The sequence below is a fragment of the Danio rerio genome, chromosome 10 (assembly GCF_049306965.1).
Source record: "Danio rerio strain Tuebingen ecotype United States chromosome 10, GRCz12tu, whole genome shotgun sequence".
In the NCBI taxonomy this organism is placed as follows: Eukaryota; Metazoa; Chordata; class Actinopteri; order Cypriniformes; family Danionidae; genus Danio; species Danio rerio.
Genome location: NC_133185.1, coordinates 40,469,978 through 40,495,328, shown reverse-complemented (window position 1 = coordinate 40,495,328; position 25,351 = coordinate 40,469,978). Strand labels below are relative to the sequence as shown.

General features: G+C 34.9%; 1 protein-coding gene across 5 annotated transcripts in view; it reads right to left on the bottom strand.

Annotated features, from left to right (window-relative positions):
• phldb2a (pleckstrin homology-like domain, family B, member 2a) overlaps nt 1–24,528 on the bottom strand; it is a 76,563-nt gene extending 52,035 nt beyond the window's left edge. For all 5 annotated transcript variants that reach the window (XM_073915067.1, XM_073915066.1, XM_073915069.1 and 2 more), the window contains exons 1-3: nt 23,976–24,528; nt 13,546–13,651; nt 9,923–10,108 (exon numbers count right to left, since the gene is read on the bottom strand). In XM_073915067.1, the coding sequence (XP_073771168.1) occupies nt 9,923–10,108; nt 13,546–13,651; nt 23,976–23,993 (310 nt within the window). In that variant the 5' untranslated portion in view covers nt 23,994–24,528. The remainder of the gene's footprint in view (nt 1–9,922; nt 10,109–13,545; nt 13,652–23,975) is intronic.
• Nucleotides 24,529–25,351: the final 823 nt, after the last annotated feature.

The following is a 25,351-nucleotide window of genomic DNA, read 5'->3' as shown; positions in this document are numbered from 1 at the left end:
AAAAACAGAAAGCAAAAACAAAAAAGAATAAAAAAATGACAGGTTATATTTTTTAAAGATACCTCAAAAAATTGTCACAGGCAAAAAAATCACACAGAATATAATCAACTGCATATTATAGAAAATAGACCATGTTATAAAACCCATATAGTGTTGCTTTAATGCAACTCCAACTTTTGGCTGATCACACAGTGACTCACAACCGATACAAATCGAGGCACGTCATGGGATACTTCACTTGGATTGAACTTTTTCTGACTCACAGAAATTGCTCGACCTACATCCTGAAGGTCTGATAAGGCCGATCTTAAAACACATCCTCTGTTTTAACTTAATTTGCTGTTTCCTTACTGTAATGTGTGACATATCTCGAAGGTCTGGTAACAATTACCATACCAATCCCTTCACTGCGAGCTATAGGCTGTATATTTGCGAGCCAACAAAAACAGAAATCACTTGATTTTTAAACCATCTTTTTTCCATCTGAACGTGCCCTGTAATTACACCACTACAGATGGCTAAAAACACACGCATGCATAATTTAAACTGTTATTAGAAGTACGTTAACAAAGTTTTTTCATCTTGTTTCAGTGATTAATTCATCAGGTTAACTGCCATTTCTTTCTAATTACACATGAAATATAATATCTACATATGAAGGTGACACGGTGGCTCAGTGGTTAGCACTGTCGCCTCACAGCAAGAAGGTCGCTGGTTCGAGTTCCAGCCTGGTTGACATTTCTGAGTTTGCATGTTCTTCCATGCTCGTGTAAGTTTCCTCCGCGTGCTCCGCTTTCCCCCACAGTCCAAATACATGCGCTATAGGGAAATTGAATAAACTAAACAGACTGTAGTGTATGTGCGTGTATGGTGGTTTCCCAGTACTGGGTTGCAGCAGGAAGGGCATCTGCTGTGTAAAACATGTGCTGGATAAGTTGGCGATTCATTCTGCTGTGGCGACCCCTGATGAATAAACGGACTAAGGCGAAGGAAAATGAATGAATATATGAATTTAGTAGACCTATATATATATGATAGACCTATATATATATATATATATATATATATATATATATATATATATATATATATATATATATATATATATATATATATATATATATATATATATAATGACAAAAGAATTGCACCACTCATACATTTAAAATTAAAATAAATGAAATATATATATATATATATATATATATATATATATATATATATATATATATATATATATATATATATATATATATATATATATAAATTTCTTTAATTTTTATTTTAAATGTATGAGTGGTGCAATTCTTTTGTCATTTTGTTTTTTCATATATATCTATTGATTATGATTGATTATATAATGCTTTTTCATTATTTCTTATGATTTTAGTCATATAAGTTATCTTCACATATTTTATGTATTTCTATAGCATGTAATGCTATCCCATAATGTCCCGTGAGAGAATTCATGAATGGGAGTGAAGTGACTACGGAAAACTGGTAGATCACATGATCATGACAAAATAGTGGATGTAGTATGTCCATTTATACTACTCACATTCACTGTACAGACCATAGTTTTCTAATGGTCGAGTAGTAAATATAAATTCAGATGCAGTACCTACTGAGTAGTAGGCGATTTCGGATGCAGCTACTATGTTTACTAGCAGCTTTAGTAAACATGCATTAAAGGCATAGTTCACCCATTTTACATTACCTCATCATCTATTCTCCCTCGTGTGGTTTTAAGCCTTCATACTGTAAGTTTCCTTCTTCAGTTGAACACAAAGGAAAAGATGTTGAAAAATGCTGATTATGGCACCCATTGCCTTCCATAGTGGGATAGTATGGACATATTACTAAGGAAGCCAAAGTGTGCCGGCAAACAGCATTATTCAACATATCTTATTTTGTATTCAGTTGCAGAAAGTAGGGGTGTAACAGATCACAGTTGTTCCATGATTTGTACGGATCACAACCAACGGTTCGGAACACACGTGACCCGCGAATTAATACATTTTATTTTTACTTGTAGATTAATCCTAAATTTGTAATGATCACAGAGAGATAATAATAATAATAATAATAATAATTCCTTACATTTATATAGCGCTTTTCTGGGCACTCAAAGCGCTTTACACAGTGGGGGGAATCTCCTCATCCACCACCAGTGTGCAGCATCCACCTGGATGACGCAACGGCAGCCATTTTGCGCCAGACCGCACACCACACACCAGCTGATTGGTTGAGAGGAGACAGAGATGATGCAGCCAATTGAATATGGGGATGGTTAGGAGGCCATGATGGACAAAGGCCAGTGGGCAGATTTGGCCAGGATGCCGGGGTTAAACCCCTACTCTTTTCGAAGGACATCCTGGGATTTTTAACGACCACAGAGAGTCGGGACCTCCGTTTAACGCTCACTGAGCAGTATAGGATCCCCGTCACTATACTGGGGCATTAGGACCCACACAGACCGCAGGTTGGGCGCCCCCTGCTGGCCTCACTAACACCACTTCCGGCAGCAACCTAGCTTTCCCATGTGGTCTCCCATCCAGGTACTGACCGGGCGCAGCCCTGCTTAGCTTCAGTGGGCAACCATGTGAGAGTTGCAGAGAGCTAGCTGCCGGATATAGATCACCTCTCGTGTCATTCAAGTCACATGTATGAAAGCATTTAGGCTTTCCTGTAAAATATAATGATGATGGAAGAAGTTGTGGAGGGTTATTTGGGATGTGGAGGGTTTCTTACGTTATTAAAGGTGTTTTCTGTCCCTACCTGTTTAGGGTGTATCAATGCATTCAGTTTAAGTTGTGCGATTAATCATTAAAAGGTCGGGATCTCAACACCCACGCAACACAAATGATAAATGATGGTGATTTGCATGTGTCTATTAATCCTTCCAATCGCTGCATTCAAATCTTTGTTTGAAAACCGAAAAATCAAGAAAGAGATTGAGTCTTTAGTGTTTTGAGTTAGTTATGAAGTTACAAATAGTCAAATAACACAGAAGTACTGAGATAAAAGTTTATAGTTTAGATAAAACCACTGATGTCTATGGTAAAGATTTAAGTCACCATCATATGCATTTAAAGCGGTGGTCAAGAGTGTATTTTTAAGGCTTGGTTGTATTTTATAAGATGCAAAGTAATGTGCGCTCATGCTTTCAATTGTAAAAATTCACATCATTTTTTTCATATGTCCTACTTTGATTATGTACAGCTACTCAGCTAACGTGAAAACAACTGTCATATTTCCTAGTTCCTCTGAAGACCTGCCCTCAAGAGGCTCTGATTTGTCAGCTAACATAATGTGCTGTGATTCGCAGATAAGCTTCAAATGCAATAAGCTGCAAACCTGAAGGGTTTATGACATCATTAACCCTGATGTACTTTTTTGTAGTCCCCAAAGTTCATTTGCTGTAGGCTTTGCTAAGCTAACTCTGTAAAAGCCAATGTCTCCCTCTGCATTGAACTATGAGAGTATTACATTCAGAGATGTTGTTTGTGTTCACACAGCTACATTACACATCAGCCAAAGTTTAAAATATGATATTGTATTGAACCATCCATTTAACGAAGCTCAAAAATGAAAGTTAAATTAAATTATTTAACCAATAGGTGGCGACAACTAGCCATCAAAAATGTGCCACTGAAAAAATCTTCAAAAATGACTCGTCTAGAAATGAAACATGACGTTTTATGAGTAAATAACTTTATCATTTATTGAAGATAAGACTAAAAATAAATGTGGGTTGTACAACTTATAATGCTAGATTTAAAGATTTAGAGTTATTAGCAACAGTAACAGTAACAGTGAATTTTTCACAGTACTGAATATTTTACAATTTTCATTTATTCAACTGATTATTTCTTCATTTAATTTTTAATAAAATTACAGGTTCTGAGTTTTGTTGGTTAAAACCAAAAGTTTCTTGCAGTGCTATTTCTGTAATAAATAGAAAGCAAAGTACATTTGTCTCCTCCCGTTTTTGGTTGATCCAAAAAATGGTTCGATCCGTGACAAAAAATAATGAATAAAGATTTGTGACCACTAGTAGAAAGAAACTTAAACTGGTTTGGAACAAGTAATGGAAGCATAAATTATGCTGGAACTTTCATTTTTGGGTGAACTGTCCCCTTAAAATATATCTGTTGTAACTACAGTACTGTTGTAACAAAAAGCAAAACTTATACAGCAATGAAAGAAAAAGTTTTCCAAACACTTTCTACACGATTATAATTAAAAAGGAAGTTCTCTTTCCACTCCAAAACAAGTTGTTGTGTGTGTGTGTGTGTTTCACTAGTTGCAAATCGTCTGCTTGACCTTGCATTAAATCCGTGACCTGGAGAGTGCAGTGGCATATTTTCCACAGTAAAGTTCCTTGAGTGTCGCTGTTTCTTGGAGACGCTCCCCTCCCCCTCTCTGTCTGTCTGTTCCCCATCACCCGCACCACTGCAGTTGCATCATGGGTCGGGGGCGCTGGAGCTCTGCCCGCAACCTGATTACTTCCAGACCTCAACTACACACATTTCAACACACAGTCATCTCCATAGTCATGCACTCATTCTGCCGCATATGCACGGGTGTGTGTGTGTGTGTATATGGAGTTACAAAATTATTCACCCTCCAGTGATTATTTTTTCTTTTTAAATTATTTTTAATTGTATAAATGATGTTTAACAGATTCAGGAATTTTTCACAGTACTTCCTATAATTTTTTTTTTTCTTCTGGAGAAAGTCTTATTTGTTTTATTTTTGTCTTAAATAAAAGCAGTTTTTTTTTGGTTTAAGGTCAAAATTATTAACCCTCTTAACCAATTTTTCAATTGTCTACAGAACAAACCAGTGTTATTGACCTCATTCTTCAATGTGGAAGTGCACTCGTTGTTGCGATTGTTTTAGAACTTCCGATTCAGCTCCCTATGGGAGAAATGATTAGGAATAGTAAATTGCAGAAAAGTGTCACACTACTTGCTCTTCAAACAAGTGTTTGCATGATTATACAGACAAAGCAAACACATATAATAAGAAAATATCAGTTTGCAACATCAAACAGCAAAACGAGCTGTTTTGAACATCTAAAAATTAATGGAAGTGAATGAGACCGGAAGTCTCCAGCCAAAAAGATTAAAATGGCTACGCCAACTCGTACGCGGAGAATAAGGTGAATACACTGACTTAGCTAATTACCCAAACTTGCCTATCCTTATTAGCCTAGTTTAGACTTTAAATTAGCTATTAAAACTGTTTAGAAACGTGTTGAGAAAAAAAAAAACTTCTTTCCATTTAACAGAAATTGGGGAAAAATATACAGGGGGGGCTGAAAATTTAGAGGGGCTAATAAATCTGTATTCAACTGTACTGTATATAGTTTAATTCTGAGTGCTCTTATAGGTAAACTACTGTAGATACATAGCAGATGCAGATTTGTTCTTGTCTGTTAGTCATAGAGACAGTGGGTAATAACACAACAGCTATCAGATAACAGGGAGTGAATCATTAGGAATGTTTCTCATGTCGAAAGCACTGTTGTTATTGTTAAAAAAGCCGAAAAAGTTTTTAGTGTATTTATTATTTAATATTTTAAACAGCTAAAACATAATAAAATATGAATATTAGATGAAAAAAATATGAAATTGAACAATTTTGCCTGATTGATACTATAACCAATTATGTTCTAGTTAACTAATTATTATTCGAATTACTAAAATTAAAAAAGGGATAGTTCACCCAAAAAAGAAAAAATGTATTCACCCATTACCATTTCCAACCTTGGAAAACCATTTTTATGTTCAGTTTAATACTTTAAGAAATGTTTTGGTCTTTTAAAATCAATATTATTACACATCTGCAATACTCAATTCTGACATTCAAAGGTATGTTATTCCCAGCTAACAACCTCTACAGAACTCAGGCTCATCCAGGAACTTTAAATCACATTGCCTGTCAGTGAATACCTTCAAATCCATATACTGTAATTACATCCACATCTATATGTACATCATCTGCTTGACTGTCACACTACAGTGCTTTATCCAACCAGTTTTATTACTGTCAGCTTCACATTTTTGACTGTTTGGTGCCATCTTGTAACTGAATAATGCGCAAGTTAGTATATACTCCATCAGCTGTTCTCATTTCTGTCAGCTTTGTGTTTGATCATAGAATTATTAAACTATTACAGCACAGAACAATGTTTATGTTTAATCTTTATATTTTGTGGCAAGTAGCCATGTAATAAGCAGGAAAAAGTACATCCATGATGGTTGTTCTCAGAGGATAAAGCCATTCAGTCTCCGTTTCCCATCGGAAGCACCTGTTGGGCTTTATTCTGCGATAACCTCTTAGATATACTTGATCCCTAAATTAATATACAGTATCAACTAAAAAAACCTGGGGATCTTATTGTAAAGTACTACCATAATGGTATGTAAATAACAACCCAGGCTCATTCTGAAAATGTACACCATTATACATTTATAGAGAGCACCAAATACTTCCCAGGAGCAACGTTTCTAGCAGTTTTTTTTCTGCAAATCCGCCAGAGACTGCTGTGTACACTTTTTGAGATCTCGATTTTTCTTGCGAGTGCCTTCATGCCGCTGTCCACTGACTGACTGACTGACTGACTGACCCACCCTCCTCCTTCCTTAAACCCAACTGATAGTGTTTTCAAAACCACTGAAAGGAACGGCGTCATACCGCTTCGTAGCATTCGTTTTAAAGATAAAATGCAGTCAAACATACTTCTGGCTAAATAATTCGTGATCCCCAGTAACAAATATAGAGCTACGTTTTCAGAATGAGCCTGTTACACATGAAATGGCAAGTAATTTGGCAATGTCTTTATCTGTAATGGCAATTGCAAAACGTATGAGTTTCAGCATCTGTTTATGCCTGTCTGCATCTTCTAAATCTCTAAATATTTGTCTGAGGGCTTTAGGACACACAGACCACAGTTAGTGACTCTTAAAGACACAGTATACCTAAAAATGAAACTTCAGCCATCATTTCCTCAGCCTGTACTAGTTCCAAAACTATTTGGATTTCGAACACACCCAAATATTATCATGCCAGCTGGAAATTGATAGCCAATGACTTCCATAGTATTTTTCTTCTTCAATGGATGTCAATAACTAGAAGTTTCCTTTTTCCACAAAATATCTTGGTTGTGTTCAAAAGAGGAAGCGTAAAGAGCAAGTAAATTTTCTTTTTTGGGGTGATCTCTTTAAGGAAAATAGAGAGGGAGGAATGCTGTAGAGTAGAGAGAGGGGGGAGTAGGAGGAGGAGGAGTGTGTAACTGATCAACTATTAAACACTCACACATTCTCTGGAAGTCTGAAGTCACACAGACATGAGTGATCTCATATCAGGCCCTTCAGCAACACAGGAAGAAAAAGAAAAAAAACAGGCACAAAAGAGAGCTTGTTTATAGACCCTGAAAAATATATGACTGAAAAATCAAAGCACAAGGTGTCAGAGAAAAAAGAGAAGTGGGCGAAAAATGTTATTGTTCAGGCCTGAGTGCTTCCAGAGCACAGGAAGTCATTCATTGGCGTTGTTTGTTTGGATTTCACTCTGAAGCTGTAAGCAGGCAAGGTTAGAACCACAGAACCTGCTGAGTGGCCGAAGAGAACATTGCCACATCAAAACAATCAACTTCCTTCATGATGTTGTGAACGAGCATTGGTGGGTAAAAGGGTTTATACTGAGACAATACTTTAAAGATAGTCTGAGTCTTTTTGACTGTTCTAAAGCATAGATACAATAATATGATTGGACATATTTAAGAAACATGCTATGTGGAAATACTTGTTTATTTGAAAAGCAATGTTAAAGTCAGTTATTCTCCGTTAAAAATGTGTGTTTCGTGTCATAATGTCTGTATTTGTTTTGATCTCTATAACCAGCCCACTGCTAGTTTCATCAACCTGGGTTGCTTTGGTGGAAAACAGTGTATTTTATTTCAGTCTTGAAAGCCTACTCAATGTATGCATGTGATAGGTGTCAAAAGAAATGCAACCTCAGAAGGACAGCAGAAAAGGCAAAACAAAATGCAGATTTATGCCGAGTTCAGACAACATGATTTCAGCCCCGATTTTGACTCGCTGACAGGTTTTGAGAAATCGCAGACAAATTAATCAAATCACAGGCAAATTGGTGGCTGTTCACATTAGTAAAAATCACACAGTGTGAACTATCAAAGATATGATCTGAGCGAATCGACCACAATATCAACAAGCGTGGTTTCAGTTGAGAAAAAAGCTGTTTTTCGGTCTATTTGGATCCAAGGAATGAAAAAAAAATCCAGTTGCCATTAGCAAAGAGCGTAGAATCACCAATGGGCGACACTCAATGGAACGTTCCATTGCAACAGCAGAGCCCAGCAACAGCCTCACGATTCCGGCATTTTGGAGTGAAAGCGATCGAATGCCCATTGGATCTTACTGTTGTCACAATGGCAAGCAGCTGCTTTGTTCTTTCTTTCTTTCTTTCTTTCTTTCTTTCTTTAAAAAGCGCATTAAAGCTGAAATACAACCCCAAACACGACTACACTTACAATCAAAGATTGGTGATTAACAGGATTTTTAATAGTTAATTTTACTGACTTGTTTAATTCCTTTTAAAGATATTTGTTTTCTTGAAACTGTCACCTTTAGGTGAAATTAATAGTTTACGCACTGGCATAATACAAATGAATACTGACATGTTAAATTAAAGTAACATGACTTTAAATTTAAAACTTAAACTCAAACTTAAATTTGTTGATAACAGATTGACAGTACTTTTTGTTGCACTATTATCTAATACTAGTATAGAGTATTTTTTAATGTGCTGTCTGTTAAAGAAAGAATAATACGGTTGTTATGTAAAAAGCCACTTTGTCTAAAATGATTGAATTCTGAGACATAAATTCATCATTTTGTAGTCATGATTTTTAATGCTGTCATTAAAAATCATGAAGGCCATAAAAACTATATAAAGTAGTTTTTGTTGTGGAGTATACTCATATTTGTTTCACTCTAATTTGAGTAAAACTAAAAAATAAAATAGTAATCCAAGTTATTTTGTTAACCTTACTTTCATGTTATAAGTGAATAAGATATTTTAGATACCAGATATGGTAAACTCAGTCTTGTCAACATTTTGGAAATTGTTTGCATTGAGATAATGTTTAACATCTTACTATTCAAAGGGGGTGTACTCGTTTACAGTATGCTGAGAGCATATAAACAGTTCAGATGCAAAAACCTCTAAGTGCTGTCTGAAATTTCAATCAAACATGAACATTTTTCTCAGCCTCCTTTGTTTATGTGGAGATATTTTACTTTAAAGTCTTATTATTTGCCTTAAAAGTGTCATTACTGAACATTTACACAGAAGCCTGATAAAAATGCTCATTTTAAAGGAAACTTTCAGACAGAGGTTTTTGCATCTAAACTCTTCATGTATATGTAAACATAATATTTTAACTCATATTAAATCAATATTGTAATTAATTCTGTCTAACGTTATTTAACCGTACTGTTGTTCTATTGGAATTTTCATTCCAAAATACCTGCCGCTTGACACTAGCGGCATCTAGTGGCTGTTTCCCAAACAGCAACAGAGTGTCACCTATTGGTGATTCTATGCTCTTTGCCGTTATTTGTTGTGAGGGGATGATGCGCAAAAAAAAAACCTTGTGTTTTTTTTCAACAAGTTTTTTTTTTAAATAACTACTTTTGTGTTCAACAGATAAAAAAAGAACCTCAGAAAGGTTTGAAATCACTTGATGGTAAGTAAATAATGAATAAAATAATTGCTCAGGTATTTAAAATATGTTTACCCCCAAAGAAGGAAACAAAGTATAAAGTGAAACATCTTGATGGATTTCTATCTGCTGTTAAAACGCTAAAAGTGCTATGTGTTACAGTACCATGAGTAAGCTTTGTTGGACCGGTGACTGAAGCTCCATCCAGACTGCAGATGTTTCCATTGGGGTGTAAAGTAATAACTCCAGCAGTGTTGGAGATGAAGACACCGTGGTGTGGCTGGATCTCAGGATCATCTGCCGTGACACATTGTGGTGACTCTGCATGTTCACAGCCAATTACTGATAATTCTGTTATGTGAAGAAAAAACTGTAAGCGCATCGGTGGAGTATCTAGGACTAAGAATAATGTGTAATTACCAAAAGGAATGAAGCAAGGCTTAGTAAGTGAATAAACAGATAAAATGGTATCACTATTTTGATGGTTCCTTTAATGCATTTAAGTTACATTGCATCTACATGACAACTAATTCTCAATACATTATAGACTGTTGGGGTTAGTGTAAATTGACATGTACTTGCAAAATTTCTTATAGTCAGTTAAATGTCTGTTAAAGGAGCAGTATCAGCATATAGTAGAACAATATATAGACAATTACAAATACTCAAATGAGAAGTATTTGGCATGTAGTTGCAATGTAACATTTAGTCAACAAAATGTGCAATAGGGGCCATCAAAATAAAGTGTTACCGATAAAACATGTGAAAAAGCCAACATGAAATCAATGAAAAATAACTAAAAATAAAACAATTGCAAGATATAGGTATAACAATACAAATACACAGAAAAGAACAACAAATATAAAAATAATAGTTCAATTATACAACATTTATAAGCAAATTTAATAGAAATAAATGAATATATAAATAATAATATAAAACATATAATATAATGTAAAATAAATAAATGAATAAGTTAAAGAATTAATAAAACAAAACATACAAAAATTAATAATATATAAATAATAACAATACAGAAAAATAATAAAAATAGATATAACAAAAGCATTAAATAAGCAAAAATAAAAATATATGAAAGATGCATAATTATATATATATATATATATATATATATATATATATATATATATATATATATATATATATATATATATATATATATATATATATATATAAATAATAGAAATCAGAATTATTAGCTCCCCTGTTTATTTTTTTACCCAATTTCTGTTTAATGGACAGAAGACTATTTCAACACATTTCTAAATATACTAGTTTTAATAACTCATTTATAATGATTGATTTATTTTATGTTTGTTAGATGACAGCACATAATATTTGACTAGATATTTTTCGACACTTCTATACAGCTTTAAGTGACATTTAAAGTTGTAACTAGGTGAATTAGGTTAACTAGGCAGATTAGGGTAATTAGGCAAGTTATTGTATAACAGTGGTTTGTTCTGCAGACTATCAAAAAATATGTTTAAGCGGCTAATAATTTTGACCTTACAATTGTTTTTGTTTTTTTATTGAAAACTGCTTTTATTCTAGCTGTAATAAAACAAATAAGACTTTCTCTAAGAGAAAAAATATTATCAGACTTACTGTGCAAATTTCCTTGCTCTGTTAAACATAATTTTGGAAATATTTAAAAAAGGAAAAACAATTAAAAGGGGGGCTAATAATTCTGACGTATATCTGTTTTAATACAAAGATACAATAATTAATGTACACATATGGATTGTTCAAACTAATTATTACATAAAACATACATAATTTGTCAATACAACGAAATGCCAAAATAAATGAATAAATAAATAACTGAATAAATAATCAAATAGATTCAACAAAAAAATTAATTATACAAATAAATGAATGATAAAACAAAATCAGAAAATGCCACATAATAAATAGTTTGAAGATTACAGACAGGTCGTAATATATACACTTGACACTGTCGCCACTGGCTTGCTTGGTTTGGGACTTGTGCAGCTGTGCATCCATAGATTTGCTCTTCATTGTTTGGACTATCAGCAGTGAAAAATAAACCACACTGAACTGAACTTAACTGAACTTCAACTCTAAAAACTGGACTGACAGTTTCAATTTACCAGTTAAGCTGCTTTGACACAATCTGTATTTGAAAAAAATGCTATAGAAATAAAGATGAATTGAACTGAATTGATGTTCGTCATGATAAAAAGTTCGTCAGATTTAGTCCAAAAACCCTCCAATATGAAACTCTTGACAGAAATACTGAAACAGAAAAGCTTTATGATGTCATCAAACTAATTCAAGCTATTAAACAAATCTGAATGTACCTCACCACTCTGGAAAGCCCCTTATTAAATAACGGGTATTAAAGTCAGCAGGCGGTGAGAGGGTCCATATTCACACTCCAGTTTAGTTCATCCATCACACAGACTCACTTTAATGGCCTACATTACTCCAATCTGGCTGAAGGAAAAGTTCCTGTGCACAGTCTGGAAACTTTAATGGGCTCAGAGCAGCTAAACTATAACACAATGACTCTATACGGGTCTCAACATACAGTACAAACAAGAGCCAACAGATCTTTGTGCACAAGTCTTATGCAGAGTTCCCTCAGCACAATTTTAGATTTGATTTTCACTTGCTGAAATCGCAAACCAATGCCTGAAATCAGAGGGAAATTTGTGCTTGTTTGCATAACATTTACATTTCGTCATTTAGCAGACGCTTTTGTCCAAAGCAATTAACAATTGAGAGGGCATTCAGAGATTCATCAAGACGAGGCAATACACACAAGAAGAGCTAACTATACAAAGTAACTTGGTTGTGCTCAGATAATTCATTGCTAGAGTAACTGTTTTTTGTTTTGTTTTGTTTTTTAGGGAGAGGGAGGCAGAGAGAGAACGTGCTTTGACAGGTGGTCTTGGTTGTATTCACAGAGGTTAAAGTGCGCTCAGAATAGACAACACAATCTCACGGCAACTCGTAACTTTTTGATTTAGTGGCTAATTCGTATGAATTTGTATGATCTAATTCCGACAATTTAGTACGACTTGCTCATCCCCCAATGACGGTTGGGCTTAGGGGTGGGGTTAAGTGCCACGCCTCCTTTTTAAAATCGTACAATTTCGTACAACTGAACTCGTACGAATTAGCCACTAAACTGGCAAAACGTAAAATACTTACGTTTTATCGTGAGATCAGGCTGGAATAGATGGGTTTTTAGTTGTCATTTGAAGGATACCAGCGAGTTCGCAGTCCATGTGGAAATAGGAAGATCGTTCCACCAGCAATAAATATCTGGACCTGTCTGCAATTCACAATCTTACTTTGTGAATTAAATTTGCACATCTATAATGACCTACTCCATACTGCATTTATAGAGCAGTAGCAAAAGTAGAGCAGTACTGCTTTTATAGAGCATTTAAATGTAAACTGCAGACCTGACAGAGTTGCTGGCTATTTTTCCAATTGTAAATTCATAAACTGGCCCAGCTGGAACTCGAACCAGCAACCTTCTTAATGTGAGCTCGTCTTTCGATTCAATTCAAACTTATTTGTATAGCGATTTTCAAAATAACTATTGATCCAATTGTTTGAACATTTGTAAAGCTTTATTTTTGCCATCACTAGCAACAACCAAATGCTACCCCAAATAGTAATCAGTGTGAAAATAATGGCAAACCAACAGTTTTAACAGTCGTACAGTGTGACTTCTGTATTGTTCTTTGTAAAAGGACAAGATACAGTCACAAACTATAACACACACTCACCTTTAGTTAGAGGAATCAGAGTTAAACAGCCACTGTTCAGACTGATCAGGAAGGGTGTGGTTGACCCCACCTTTAGACCACGCCCACTAAAATCCAACAGGGTTTCCTGAGGACAAGAGCAGGAGTTCAATGTTTCATAGATAAAATTGGCTCAATTATATATCGCCTCCAAGTGGAAGGGGTAGGTGTAGATGCTAATAACAAAATAAGTTACTGTAAAGCAAAGGTTGGGGTAAATACAGATGTTAATAAAACACAATTGGAAGGGTTGGGATAGGTGTATACGTTACAAAATAGGTTAGTGTAAGTGGAAGGTTTGGGGTTGGGGTAAGAGTAGACTTAATTAAACACAATAGGTTACTGTAAAACAAAGATTTGGGGTTGAGGTAAATACAGATGTTAATGAAACACAATTGGGGAAAGTAAGGTTAAGGGTTAGGGTTGGGATAGGTGTACAGTATACGTTACACAATAGGTTAGTGTAAGGAGAAGGTTTGGGGTTAGGGTAGTTGTAGACGTTAATTCAACCCAATAGGTTACTGTAAAGTGAAGGTTTGAGGTTGGGGTAAATGTAGATTTAATAAAACACAATTGATGAATGTAAGGGGAAGGGTTAGGGCTGGGATAGGTGTAGACGTTACTAAAACACAATCAAATGCTCCAGAAGTTTTGTCCTGACAGCAGATGTCCTTCACAAACATTAACTTGATCAATATGTAAATACGACTGGATGGTAATTCCGTTTTGCAAAATATATTTAAATATATACAGTTGAAGTCAGAATTATTGGCCCTCCTTTGATTTTTTTATCTTTTTTAAATATTAACCAAATGATGTTTAACAGAGCAAGTAAATTTTCACAGTATGTCTGATAATATTTTTTCTTTTGGAGAAAATCTTATTTGTTTTATTTCGACAAGAATAAAAGCAGTTTTTAATTCTTTAAACACCATTTTAAGGACAAAATTATTAGCCCCTTAGGCTAATTTTTTTTCGATAATCTACAGAACAAACTATTATGTTTGGAAATGTTGAAAAAAATGTCTCTGTTAAACAGAAAAAGGGAAAAAAATAAACAGGAGGACTAATAATTCTGACTTCAACTGTATATGGGACATTCTACTAGAAACGTACATTTTTACTTATAAAAAATGTGACAGGCCCTAAACTTTAGCTTGTCATTCTCAAAATTATGTCATCTTCGAAGCATAGCCTTAAACGTGTATTGCACGCATTTAATGTTAAATTGAATGCAAATGTGATAGGACAGACAGAAACATCGGGACAATTGTAAATTCTTTTGTATTATGTAGTATTTATTTGTAGAATTTATTTATAATTTCCTGTTTTGATGTGAATGATAACAACTTAAACTTGCTATATTTCTGAAGTGTTTTTTTCTAAATAATGGTTTTTAGCATGACAAAACTGTTTAAGCTGTAGGTTCAGTTGGGACAATGGCAGGGTTTGTACATTTGTAAAGGGTTTTTAATAAAGAAAAAAAATCTGAGAACCAAATAAATGACATTTTCCTTTACAGGACAACTCACAGAAATCAACCATCAGTCCATTCTAGAAATTTTTGGGATGAAATACATTTTATTCACTGTATTTATGTTTTTATTTCAGGGACAGATAATGTAAGTTTCTGGTCGAATGTCTCATATGTAGGATATTCATTCATTCATTTTCTCGTCGGCCTAGTCTCTTAATTAATCCGGGGTCACCACAGCGGAATGAACCACCAACTTATCCAGCAAGTTTTTACGCAGCAGATGCCCTTCCAGCCGCAACCCATCATTGGGAAACATCCACACACACATTCACACACACACACACACTCATACACTACGGACAATTTAGCCTACCCAATTCACCTGTACCGCATGTCTTTGGACTGTGGGGGAAACCGGAGGAAACCCACGCGAACGCAGGGAAAACATGCAAACTCCACAAATAACGCCAACTGAGCCGAGGCTCGAACCAGCGACCTTCTTGCTGTGAGGCGACAGCACTACGTACTGCGCCACTGCTTCGCCCATGTATGATATTGATTAGGATATTTTAATATGACTAAAGACTACTACTAAACTTAAGTAATAAAGATTATTTAGAAAATTTTAGGAAACAAAACCATACGTTTCAACATTCACCTCATGCTTGCTCCATTGTACATAATGTTTATGGACACCCCTAATGATAAAAACTGTGTTAGAGAAGGGCAGAACAGCAACTGCAGCATCAACACTTTGTCAGAGTGTCTTAACCGGTTCATTCAAGGCTCTGCACCATCAGACCCCGCCTACCTGAGAGCCCACTTTGCACTGATTAGTCAGATCAAGGCCAAGTCTTTCATGATTGGTCCACAACTTACAGCACATCAGAAACCAAAAGTTCATTGCCATTTTTTCAAAATCAGTTCTTATAAACACACCACATTAAATCCCAACACATCAATTCAAGTCTGAGAACAGCATCTTCTTAAAACATCAACATGCATCAAACTCTTCCAGGGATCAACTAACTACATTTTGTGAGGGAGCCGTACGTGAAGACATGGAGGCGGATTGAATCCAAAAGCTGGAGGTTTATTAAACAAACAACTAGCATCAAACAATAGGCAGAATCGTGATCATGAACCAGGCAACGACAAGCAAACAATGACTGTAAAAAATATGGACGACGCGACAGCCCTTTTCCCATTGAACGCCTTGAGGGCAAAACGCCTGCTTGACGGGCACAAACTGTCGCAAAAGACTGCTGAAATTAGAGCCTTGACATGCGCAGAAGGACTGTCGGATGGAGCCAGAGGAGGAGCCGCGAAAATGAGCGGAGTCGAGCTTCCAACCAAACGCTTTATGTAAAATCAACCATGCCCCCCGAACTTCTCAGCATGCGTTTGCTGTCATATCAACACAAATGGATGTAATAACGTTAACAAATATGAGGGTTTTATATATTCAATCGCGCCAGCTCCTGGCCGCAGCGCATAACCTACTCGCGGCGTCGCGGGCTGATTCCGGCTCGCATGCGGCACCGCCGGCTCGCTCGGCCGCCGCATCTGGCTCGATTGACTCGGGCTGGAATTGGGTAGTGAGTCCAGGCATCCGGAGTAGGTCCAGCAGAGGTAGTCAGTCTGAGCTCTAAGAGATAAGTCTCCGGCAGGCGAGAATCTAGCCGGAACTGTGTTTTGCTATCTGGGTGGCTAGGCGTGTATCAGCAAACTAATAAAGCCCGAAAAAAGCCATGAACTTAGCGAATAAACAGTGTTCCACCAGGATCATGTATGTCAGAAACTATAGTTTACTGCTGAACTCATTTTGTCATGGTAAAATAACACAGAAATCGAATAATAACATTTTAGTCTACTTCAGTCTCCTGCCGAAGCTCAGACGCCGCGCTTTGAGAAACTGTCAGTCACAGCTGTCAATCACGATGACACGCCCAGCATTAAATTACTGCTGAAAACAAACTGTTTACAAAAATGAAGATCTGCACCTATTTCAGCACAATAACCAGTGCCTTAATCGACCAGAACCATCTTTCGGGACATTTTATTGCAAGTGTAATAATTTTTTTTATTTGGGCTCAAGTCTCCTTCATTAACACGGAGGAGGCGGGCTTTATGACTTGTACTGCAGCCAGCCCCCAGGGGGCGATCTAACGGCCGAGACCTTCACTCAAACGCAGGCTTGCGGCACACTTGCAAGCAAACAAAGAGGCAGTCCAAAAAGGCAAACAAGGCTGAGTCCAAAATCCAAAAACAGTAGTCAAAAGAGCAGGCAAAAAGGTCATAACACAATGGCAGAAATAGCAGTTGGAAAACCGCTTAGTAGGCAGTGAAACTGGCAATAATTCGCAATGAACACACATAAGCAGTGTGCTTATATATGGTGGCTACCAGGAAGTACCACAGAGGAAGTACCCAGTCAATATTCGAGAGAGAGCTCCCTCTGGTGGGCGGATGAATGGTAATCTGCCATATTCGTTACACATTTGATGATCAAAGTAGTGCTTGTTTTATGCAAATTTCACAATTCCATGTAGGTTTAAACATCCATAGATTAAAGCTGGAATCACTAATATATCATTTCTGGCCATCTTTTCAGAGAACTTTTTTCTAGACTTTGATCTCAGATCAGTAAAAAGCACCAAAATCTGAAATTCAAATGAAGGATTTTAATGTAGTAATATATATATGATAAGCTCTTCAAGTCATGGTGAACTGATTAAGTTTCACAGTTTCTGGAGCAGCTTTTTATAGGCCATTTAATGCAGCCTGCCTGAGAAAAGACTATTTACACTTACTGTGTTGGAAAATGAGAAGAGTTGATCTACCATTGACTCTGAATGAGATTAATTCACAGACGCACACATAATCAAAGACAAAAGAGATGTATTTGAGAATGTTTTCAGCTGAGGAGGAGGAGTGCATGAAACGATTGTAGAGAAATATTTTCATATGATCTTCTGGGACAGAGTCGGAGAAAAGGACAGACTGAGGGAGAAGGGAAGAAAAGAGGCCAGGCTGAGAGGGCTTACTATAAATTGTCCTGATGGAAAAACAAATAAATAGCAGAGAAAGTACCACGGGTAAAACTTTGAGGAGGCAAAGGACTGGCAGCCAAAATGAACAAACAAAGAAACCCCTAAAATCAAGCCAACTGTTTCTGCAGTCTGATTACTTAAAGAGACACGTCACCCTAAAAAATCAAACATCTGCCGTTATTTACTCACCATAATGTCAGGCCAAAACTTGATATAATTTTCTGTCTTATGCCAAAAATAAATAAATAATGGACGAGATCACCGCACAGACAATGTAAAATTAAAATCATTATTAATTAATCTTATAAAGGCAAACACTAACTTGAAATCACATAAGAGTAATTAATTACTACATTAAACTAATGTTATTTCAGTATTATTTACATGCAATCTTTTTTTTTTACTTTATCATATATGATATTTTGTAATGCGGTACTTTCATTCTTTAAATATATATTTTAATTTATCTTAAATTATTTTACATTTTGTAAAAACTTAATTAATTTGAATTCATTAAAATTTTACCTATCATTTTTTATTTTAAAGGACTGGTCATCTACGATATCATATTTTAAACTTTAGTTGAAGTTTAGTTGATGACAACATCTCTGAATGTAAGACGCTCAATGTTCAATGCAGAGGGAGACATTGGCTTTTACAGAGTTAGCTTAGCGAAGCCTACAGTGAATAAAGTTTAGGGACTACAAAAAAAATACATCCAGGTTAATGATGTCATAAACCCTTCAGGTTACAAGCATAGCAATAGGGAGTGGCCAGATGTGCTGTAATGTTATAGACGCTTCCTGGTGACGTGAAGCCGATCCGCGAATCACAGCACATTATGTTAGCTGACCAATCAGAGACTCTTTAGGGCAGGCTTTCGGAGGAACTAAAGAATAAGACAGTTGTTTATATGTTAGCTGATTAGCTGTATTTAATTAAACTTTAAAAAAAAATGATAAACTAAGGGGATTTTTCACAAATAAAACATGAGCACACATTGCTTTGCATCTTATAAACACAACCAAGTCTTAAAAATACACTCTGGACCACCCCTTTAAATCCAAACAATGCATTTTGTTTTTTGCATTTTTTTATAAGAAAAGCATATTAATTAATACTATTAATATAAATTAATTTATATTATAATTTATATTATAATTTTCCATTATAATAATTTTAATACTTTCACAAACATTTATTTTACGTACATTTTTCATCTATCATTTAATTTCATTTATATTTATTACAATTATGGAAATATAAAACGTTTTAACTTGCTTTTGTGCACAGAATGTTAGAGACTATTTAAAAAAAACTGTTTACCATATTAATTATTTTTTTCAAAAAAATTATTTACAGAAGAGTTACTTTCTATGCCCAAATGCTCCCTGTGTTGGCGTGGGTTTTCCTCTGGGGGCTCCGGTGTCCCCCACAGTTCAAAGACATGCGCTATAGGTGAATTGAATAAACTAAATTGGCCGTAATGTATGTGAATGTGGGAGTGTATGGATGTTTCCCAGTACTGGTTTGCAGCTGGAAGGGCATCCACTGTGTAAAACATATGCTGGATAAGTTGGCAGTTCATTTAGCTATGGCGACCCCTGATGAATAAAGGGACTAAGCGTAAGGAAAAAGAATGAATAAATAAATATATTTTGTAATGCTGTGTTGTCATTCTTTTAAAAATATTTATATCTTGAATTAATTTTAACTTTGTAATAACTACCTTTAATATAGAGTTATTTGAAAATTAATTATTTGCAGTTATATTATTTAATAACTTTGATTTAGCTTTTATTTAGTATTTTCAGTTTTTATTTTACATGCCTTTAATGAAGTGTTATTTTATTTTAGTTATGTTTTACTTTTTTTATGTTTTATATTTTACAATTTTTGTCCTTTTGCAAACATTTTTACTTTGTTTTTTGGGGGGGGTATTTAACCTTTGAAGAAGTGTTATTTTATTTATTTATTTTTATTTTTTGTCGTTTATCGTTGTAAATTCTGAGAAATACTCCATATCCCACAGCTGTTGCAATAATGAATGGATATTAAATATTATGCCTTTCTGGATAACATTTCACTCTTTTTGAACTTGAAAGCTGCTAAAATGCACTTGCCACTTTAAATGCACAGTTATCATTATTATTACTGTTGTCTTTTACTTCTTTTTTCATTTCTTGCTACTATTGTTGTTGTTTAAGACAAATAGGATTTGCACTGTAAGGAGGAGCAAACACAAATTTTGTTGTATTTTGTAAAATACAATAAAGATTCAGATTCTGTTCAGCATTTGTAGAATTAAATTGTTTTTAAATAATTTGTATACTTTTAACAAACATTTATAATTCCCTTTGTTTTTCATCTATCATTTAATTTTATTAGAAAACTATTAGGTTTCATTTTTAAAAACCTTCTAAATATATACATTTTCTTCCTTTTATTTTAAATAAATTATTTACAAAATCATTCATTTATATGCCAGAATTTTGGACAAATCTTTAATATTAAACTGAAACTTTCCATTATTCACAAACAAAGATTATCAAAGCAGCGTAGAACAGATGATGCAGGGTCCTCCAAAAGTCGGACGTTTATCTTGAAGTCTTACAATAATATATATTTGTAAGTATTTTAACACAGCACAGCGGTTCTGCTCTGGGATACTAGATGAAACGGGGCTGATCCCCTTGTTCTCCAGCTGGCTGGTTTTCTGGGTGTTTCCTTTTGCTCCTCCGGGAGGAAGAGAGGATCAGAAACAGCTGAGAGCCCTCGACTCCCTCACTTTCTGTAAGTGAGGTCACTGGGATGGTCCATTTCTCCACAACAATAAAGAAACTTGCAGACTGAATGAAAACGGCTTTGTATTGCCCTGATAATCTAAAACAGCAGTCAAAATGTTGCAGCAAAAAAGTATAGCTGATCCATCATACATATCCACAGAACACATTGCTTATGGTCTGTCAAGAAAATGTAAAAAGATATACAGCTGTAGTCAGAATTATTAGCCTCCCTTTGACATTTTCTTCTTTTTTTAAATATTTGCCAAATGACGTTTAACAGAGCAAGTACATTTTCACAGTATTTCTGATAATATTTTTCCTTCTGGAGAAAGTCTTAATTGTTTTATTTCAGCTAGAGTAAAAGCAGTTTTTAATTCTTTAAAAACTATTTTAAGGTAAAAATTATTAGCCCCTTTAATCTAACTTTCGTTTCGATAATCTACAGAGTAAACCATCGTTGGACAATAACTTGCCTAATTATCCTTTCCTGCCTAGTTAACCTAATTAACCTAGTTAAGCCTTTAAATGTCACTTTAAGCTGTATAGAAATGTCTTGGAAAATATCTAGTCAAATATTATTTACTGTCATCATGACAAAGATAAAATAAATCAGTTATTAGAAATGAGTTATTAAAACTACTATGATTAGAAATGTGTTGAAAAAAAAATCTTCTCTCTGTTAAACAAAAATTGGGGGGAAAAATAAACAGGGTGTCAAATAATTCAGGGGGGCTAATAACTCTGACTTCAACTGTATACGGCAATGATTAAAAATATTTTTAAAAAGGCACCTTCAGAAAATACACTCTTTCTGGATAAGTAAATCAAGACTGAAGAAATGAATATATATTGCTGCATTATATTGAGATAATCTCTATATGTTTTTCTCATGTCTTGCAAATGTTGCATTAAACTCTGCAAGACATCAAATTTCAGTAACTTTTGCTGAAAGCAATTATAATGATCGTTAATGCCAAGAGTCAGTCATCTCTGTAATTTAATATGCTAGTTAATATAGAGGGATTTTATTTGTATTTTAAAGTCTCACAGCAAATATTAAATGTATATCTAGGTAATATTATCACCCGTGTCGTTGATGTACTTCTAACTGAAACTGAATATTGAGTAGAGGCGGGGCTTTCATTTTACACATCATTCCCACATAGTAAACTAATGGTAAGAGGGGTGTGGTTAAAGGCACCTATGATTAAAAGCATCTTTTGTAAGCTGGTTAGACAGAACTGCATGTGTGTAAAGTGTGTCCACTGACATATTGGAGTGATATAAACACAACGAGTCTCTTTTTTTTTAAATGTCCTGACGATAAAATGCGTGATCCCTGATTTTGAGGCCCACCGCAACGTGACGTAGGGGTGCTGTTTTCCCACCCACTGAATTGATTGGCAGGCACCATGTCTCCATAGTAACATGCAAATTTGTTTGCAAATTAACTTGGATTAAAATCTGTTCCAACTCTCTGTGATTGTTATAAGTTTTATAAAACAGTTTTTAAACTTTTTTAAAACAGAGTATGTTTGTAATAAAGGTAAAATCGCTATGCCTTGCCTTGCCTTGCGTATGTAATTCTTAACCACTATATTCACCATGGCTGCATGGCGTCAGTAAACACTTAAATGTGTGTGTGCGTGCGTGCGTGTGTGTGTGTGTGTGTGTGTGTGTGTGTGTGTACTGCAAACGGCACTTGTGTGTGACTCATCATTTCAGACAGGCTTGAATAAACTCCACCACAAATACATCAAATAAACTTACTTGGTATATTTGACTAATGACTTTATTTCATCTTCATCTGTCTCTATCACTGACTGCTGTTTATCTGACATAATGCATCAAAGTAAACACGCACGTGGGAACAGTGGGTGGTGGGAAACAGCTCATTTGCATTTGAAGCCACAGGCTTCAACAACTACAATGTACTTCAACACCAAAATCAACAGATTCTGGAGGCCATAATAAATCATATCAGGGGTATTTTGAGCTGAAACTTTACAGACACATTCTGGAGACACTAAGACTTATCTTACATCTGGTAAAAGGGGTAAAATGGGTGCCTTTAAGAATATTGTGGCTGAAGCGTCAAACAGAGAAGGACCGTCACTCCAAGCAGAAGCAAATGCTCAGACCAGCTCAGACCTTGATTGATGATTACCAAAGCAAACGTTTTTATTTCAGTGGATCAACTAAACAATAACAATGTGTGATAGCAAAATAGACATTGTAAATTTTGATTTCACACTGACTTTTTAAATGAAAATGTATTGATTAGAATGACAGCCAGAGCGTTTTTAAACAAGCTACAGTACATCTAACCTTGGTGAATAGCCTACAAGAAAATACTTTTTAAAACAATGAAAAGGCATTATTCAACGTTTCGTCACCTTAGAATGATAAGGTTCTATCTGACATTTTTGTCAAAATTGAGTATTGACATATTCTTATTAAATGACAACTTTTTTACATTATGGGATGTTTTTTTCTAAGACTAATTTCTAAGACTAAGTTTTTTTTCTAAATTCTAATTTCTAAGACTTTTTAAATAAAAACAAAACTAAATGTTACACACATGCTGTCTGCAATGGAATGCAAAAACTTTGAAGCTCAATAATTCAAAATAATTCAGAACGCAGATAGAACCTTATAATTCCAAGGTGACGATTTGTCTAGCAGTGACCAACTGTTAGACTACAAAATAAAAGTGTTATCACTGTTAATAATAAAAGCTGTCACTGGAATTCAATAGAAGTTTCCCAAAAACCCTTTCAATGAATAGCTCACAAAGAACTTTTCCCCCTGCTGGATTGAAAGATTTGAATTAGCCACACCACAAACCAAAGTTCAGAAAACATTCCCTATCTTGGTAATCTCTAAACGATTTAAATATAATCTAAATCTGGTGATAAATCTAAGTAAAACCATCTTATAAGTTGGTTTGACTGTGTAAAGGCAAACAACCCAAAATAATTATTATGAGAGCTATTTGAGAAGCTAACGTTATTTAAAAAAGAAAAAAGACGTTTAAGAAATGTGTGTATTAATAAAAAAGTGTTTGTAATAATAATAGCCTGATTATAATCTTACCTCACCGGAGATGCTCATGACAGACCTGCAGGCATTAGTAGATCACAGTTATGTCCTGTTGTATGTTTATAGTCCCCTCAAACTTTAATAATCTCTGGTTCCTTGTTTAATTAACTTCCACGGAGCTTACAGTATCACTACACTGCTGAAAAATCCAGCTTGTTATAACACAGCTGAATACGTTGGAAGGAGAATTTTCTGTTGTTTAATTTGACATGTCCACGAGGGACGGACATATGGTGCTGTAAACAGGAAAAAAGGGGTCAAACCCTTCCCCAAAATTTGAAGAGATTCACTCCAACAGCAGCCAGAGGTCAATCTGAAGCCATGATTCAGATATCGTTGTTAGCTATTTAACTACTGTAGGCTACGTTAAGTGACTGCAGCCTGTAGTAAATGGTTGAGTAAAAATATGGTATTTGAATTCACTAAAAAGAAAGTTTAAGTGTGTTTTTTACATTGTGAAAAGATTTGACCTACTTCTTCACTGACAGAAGAAAACACATTTAGTCAAGGAAGCAAGCATGCTAGATACGCTGTAAACAGATGACACAAGTAGAAATATCGCCACCTGCTGGTTATAAACTCCTACATTTTACATTCTGTACATTATTTATTCGTGTATTCTACATTCACATGGTCTGTTTACAGGGTCACTTTCTAATTGCAGGTTTGAGATATATAAACTACTAAATTATACATTATTCATTTAATTTAACATGTGATTACCTATCTAGTATGCGGGAATAAATGCATATAAGACGTGTGTATAAGTGGACATTCTGATCCTTTATTTCCCTCAAGCAAATGTGGCCAATTTCAATCTTCACCATTCATAATTACTACAATCAATTTTGTATATAATCATTAATAAGTTATGTATATATTTTTAATGTGAGTTACATCTAATTTCTTAAGCCATTTTAAATGTTAAAGGAAACATTTAAACTAATTAAGCACTTCTGAATATAAGGGGTTCTCCACTTGCAGTCCTCATTTAAAATTATACACCACTTTCTAATAATTGCATGCTAAATTAACAGATTTAAGTGGTTTGGAATTGTGACAGGTGCTTCGGGGAAAAATCAGATACCTTAATAATTGCACAATTGCACCTACAAAGGCAAAGTACAGTAACTACACATTTTGTCAAAACTAAGTTAAAGGGGACCTGTTTTTACAAGATGTAAAATAAGTATCTAATAGAGAGCTCAAAACCACACAAATAAACATTTTATAACCTTTTGAAACTGCCCCTTTTAGGCTTTGATCCAAACTGTGTCGTTTTGGTGACTGTCGCTTTAAATTCAAATGAGATTGTGCTCTTTTCAAAGGAGGGCAGAGTAACAAATGCCTGTGCTTTAGTATAGCGGCAG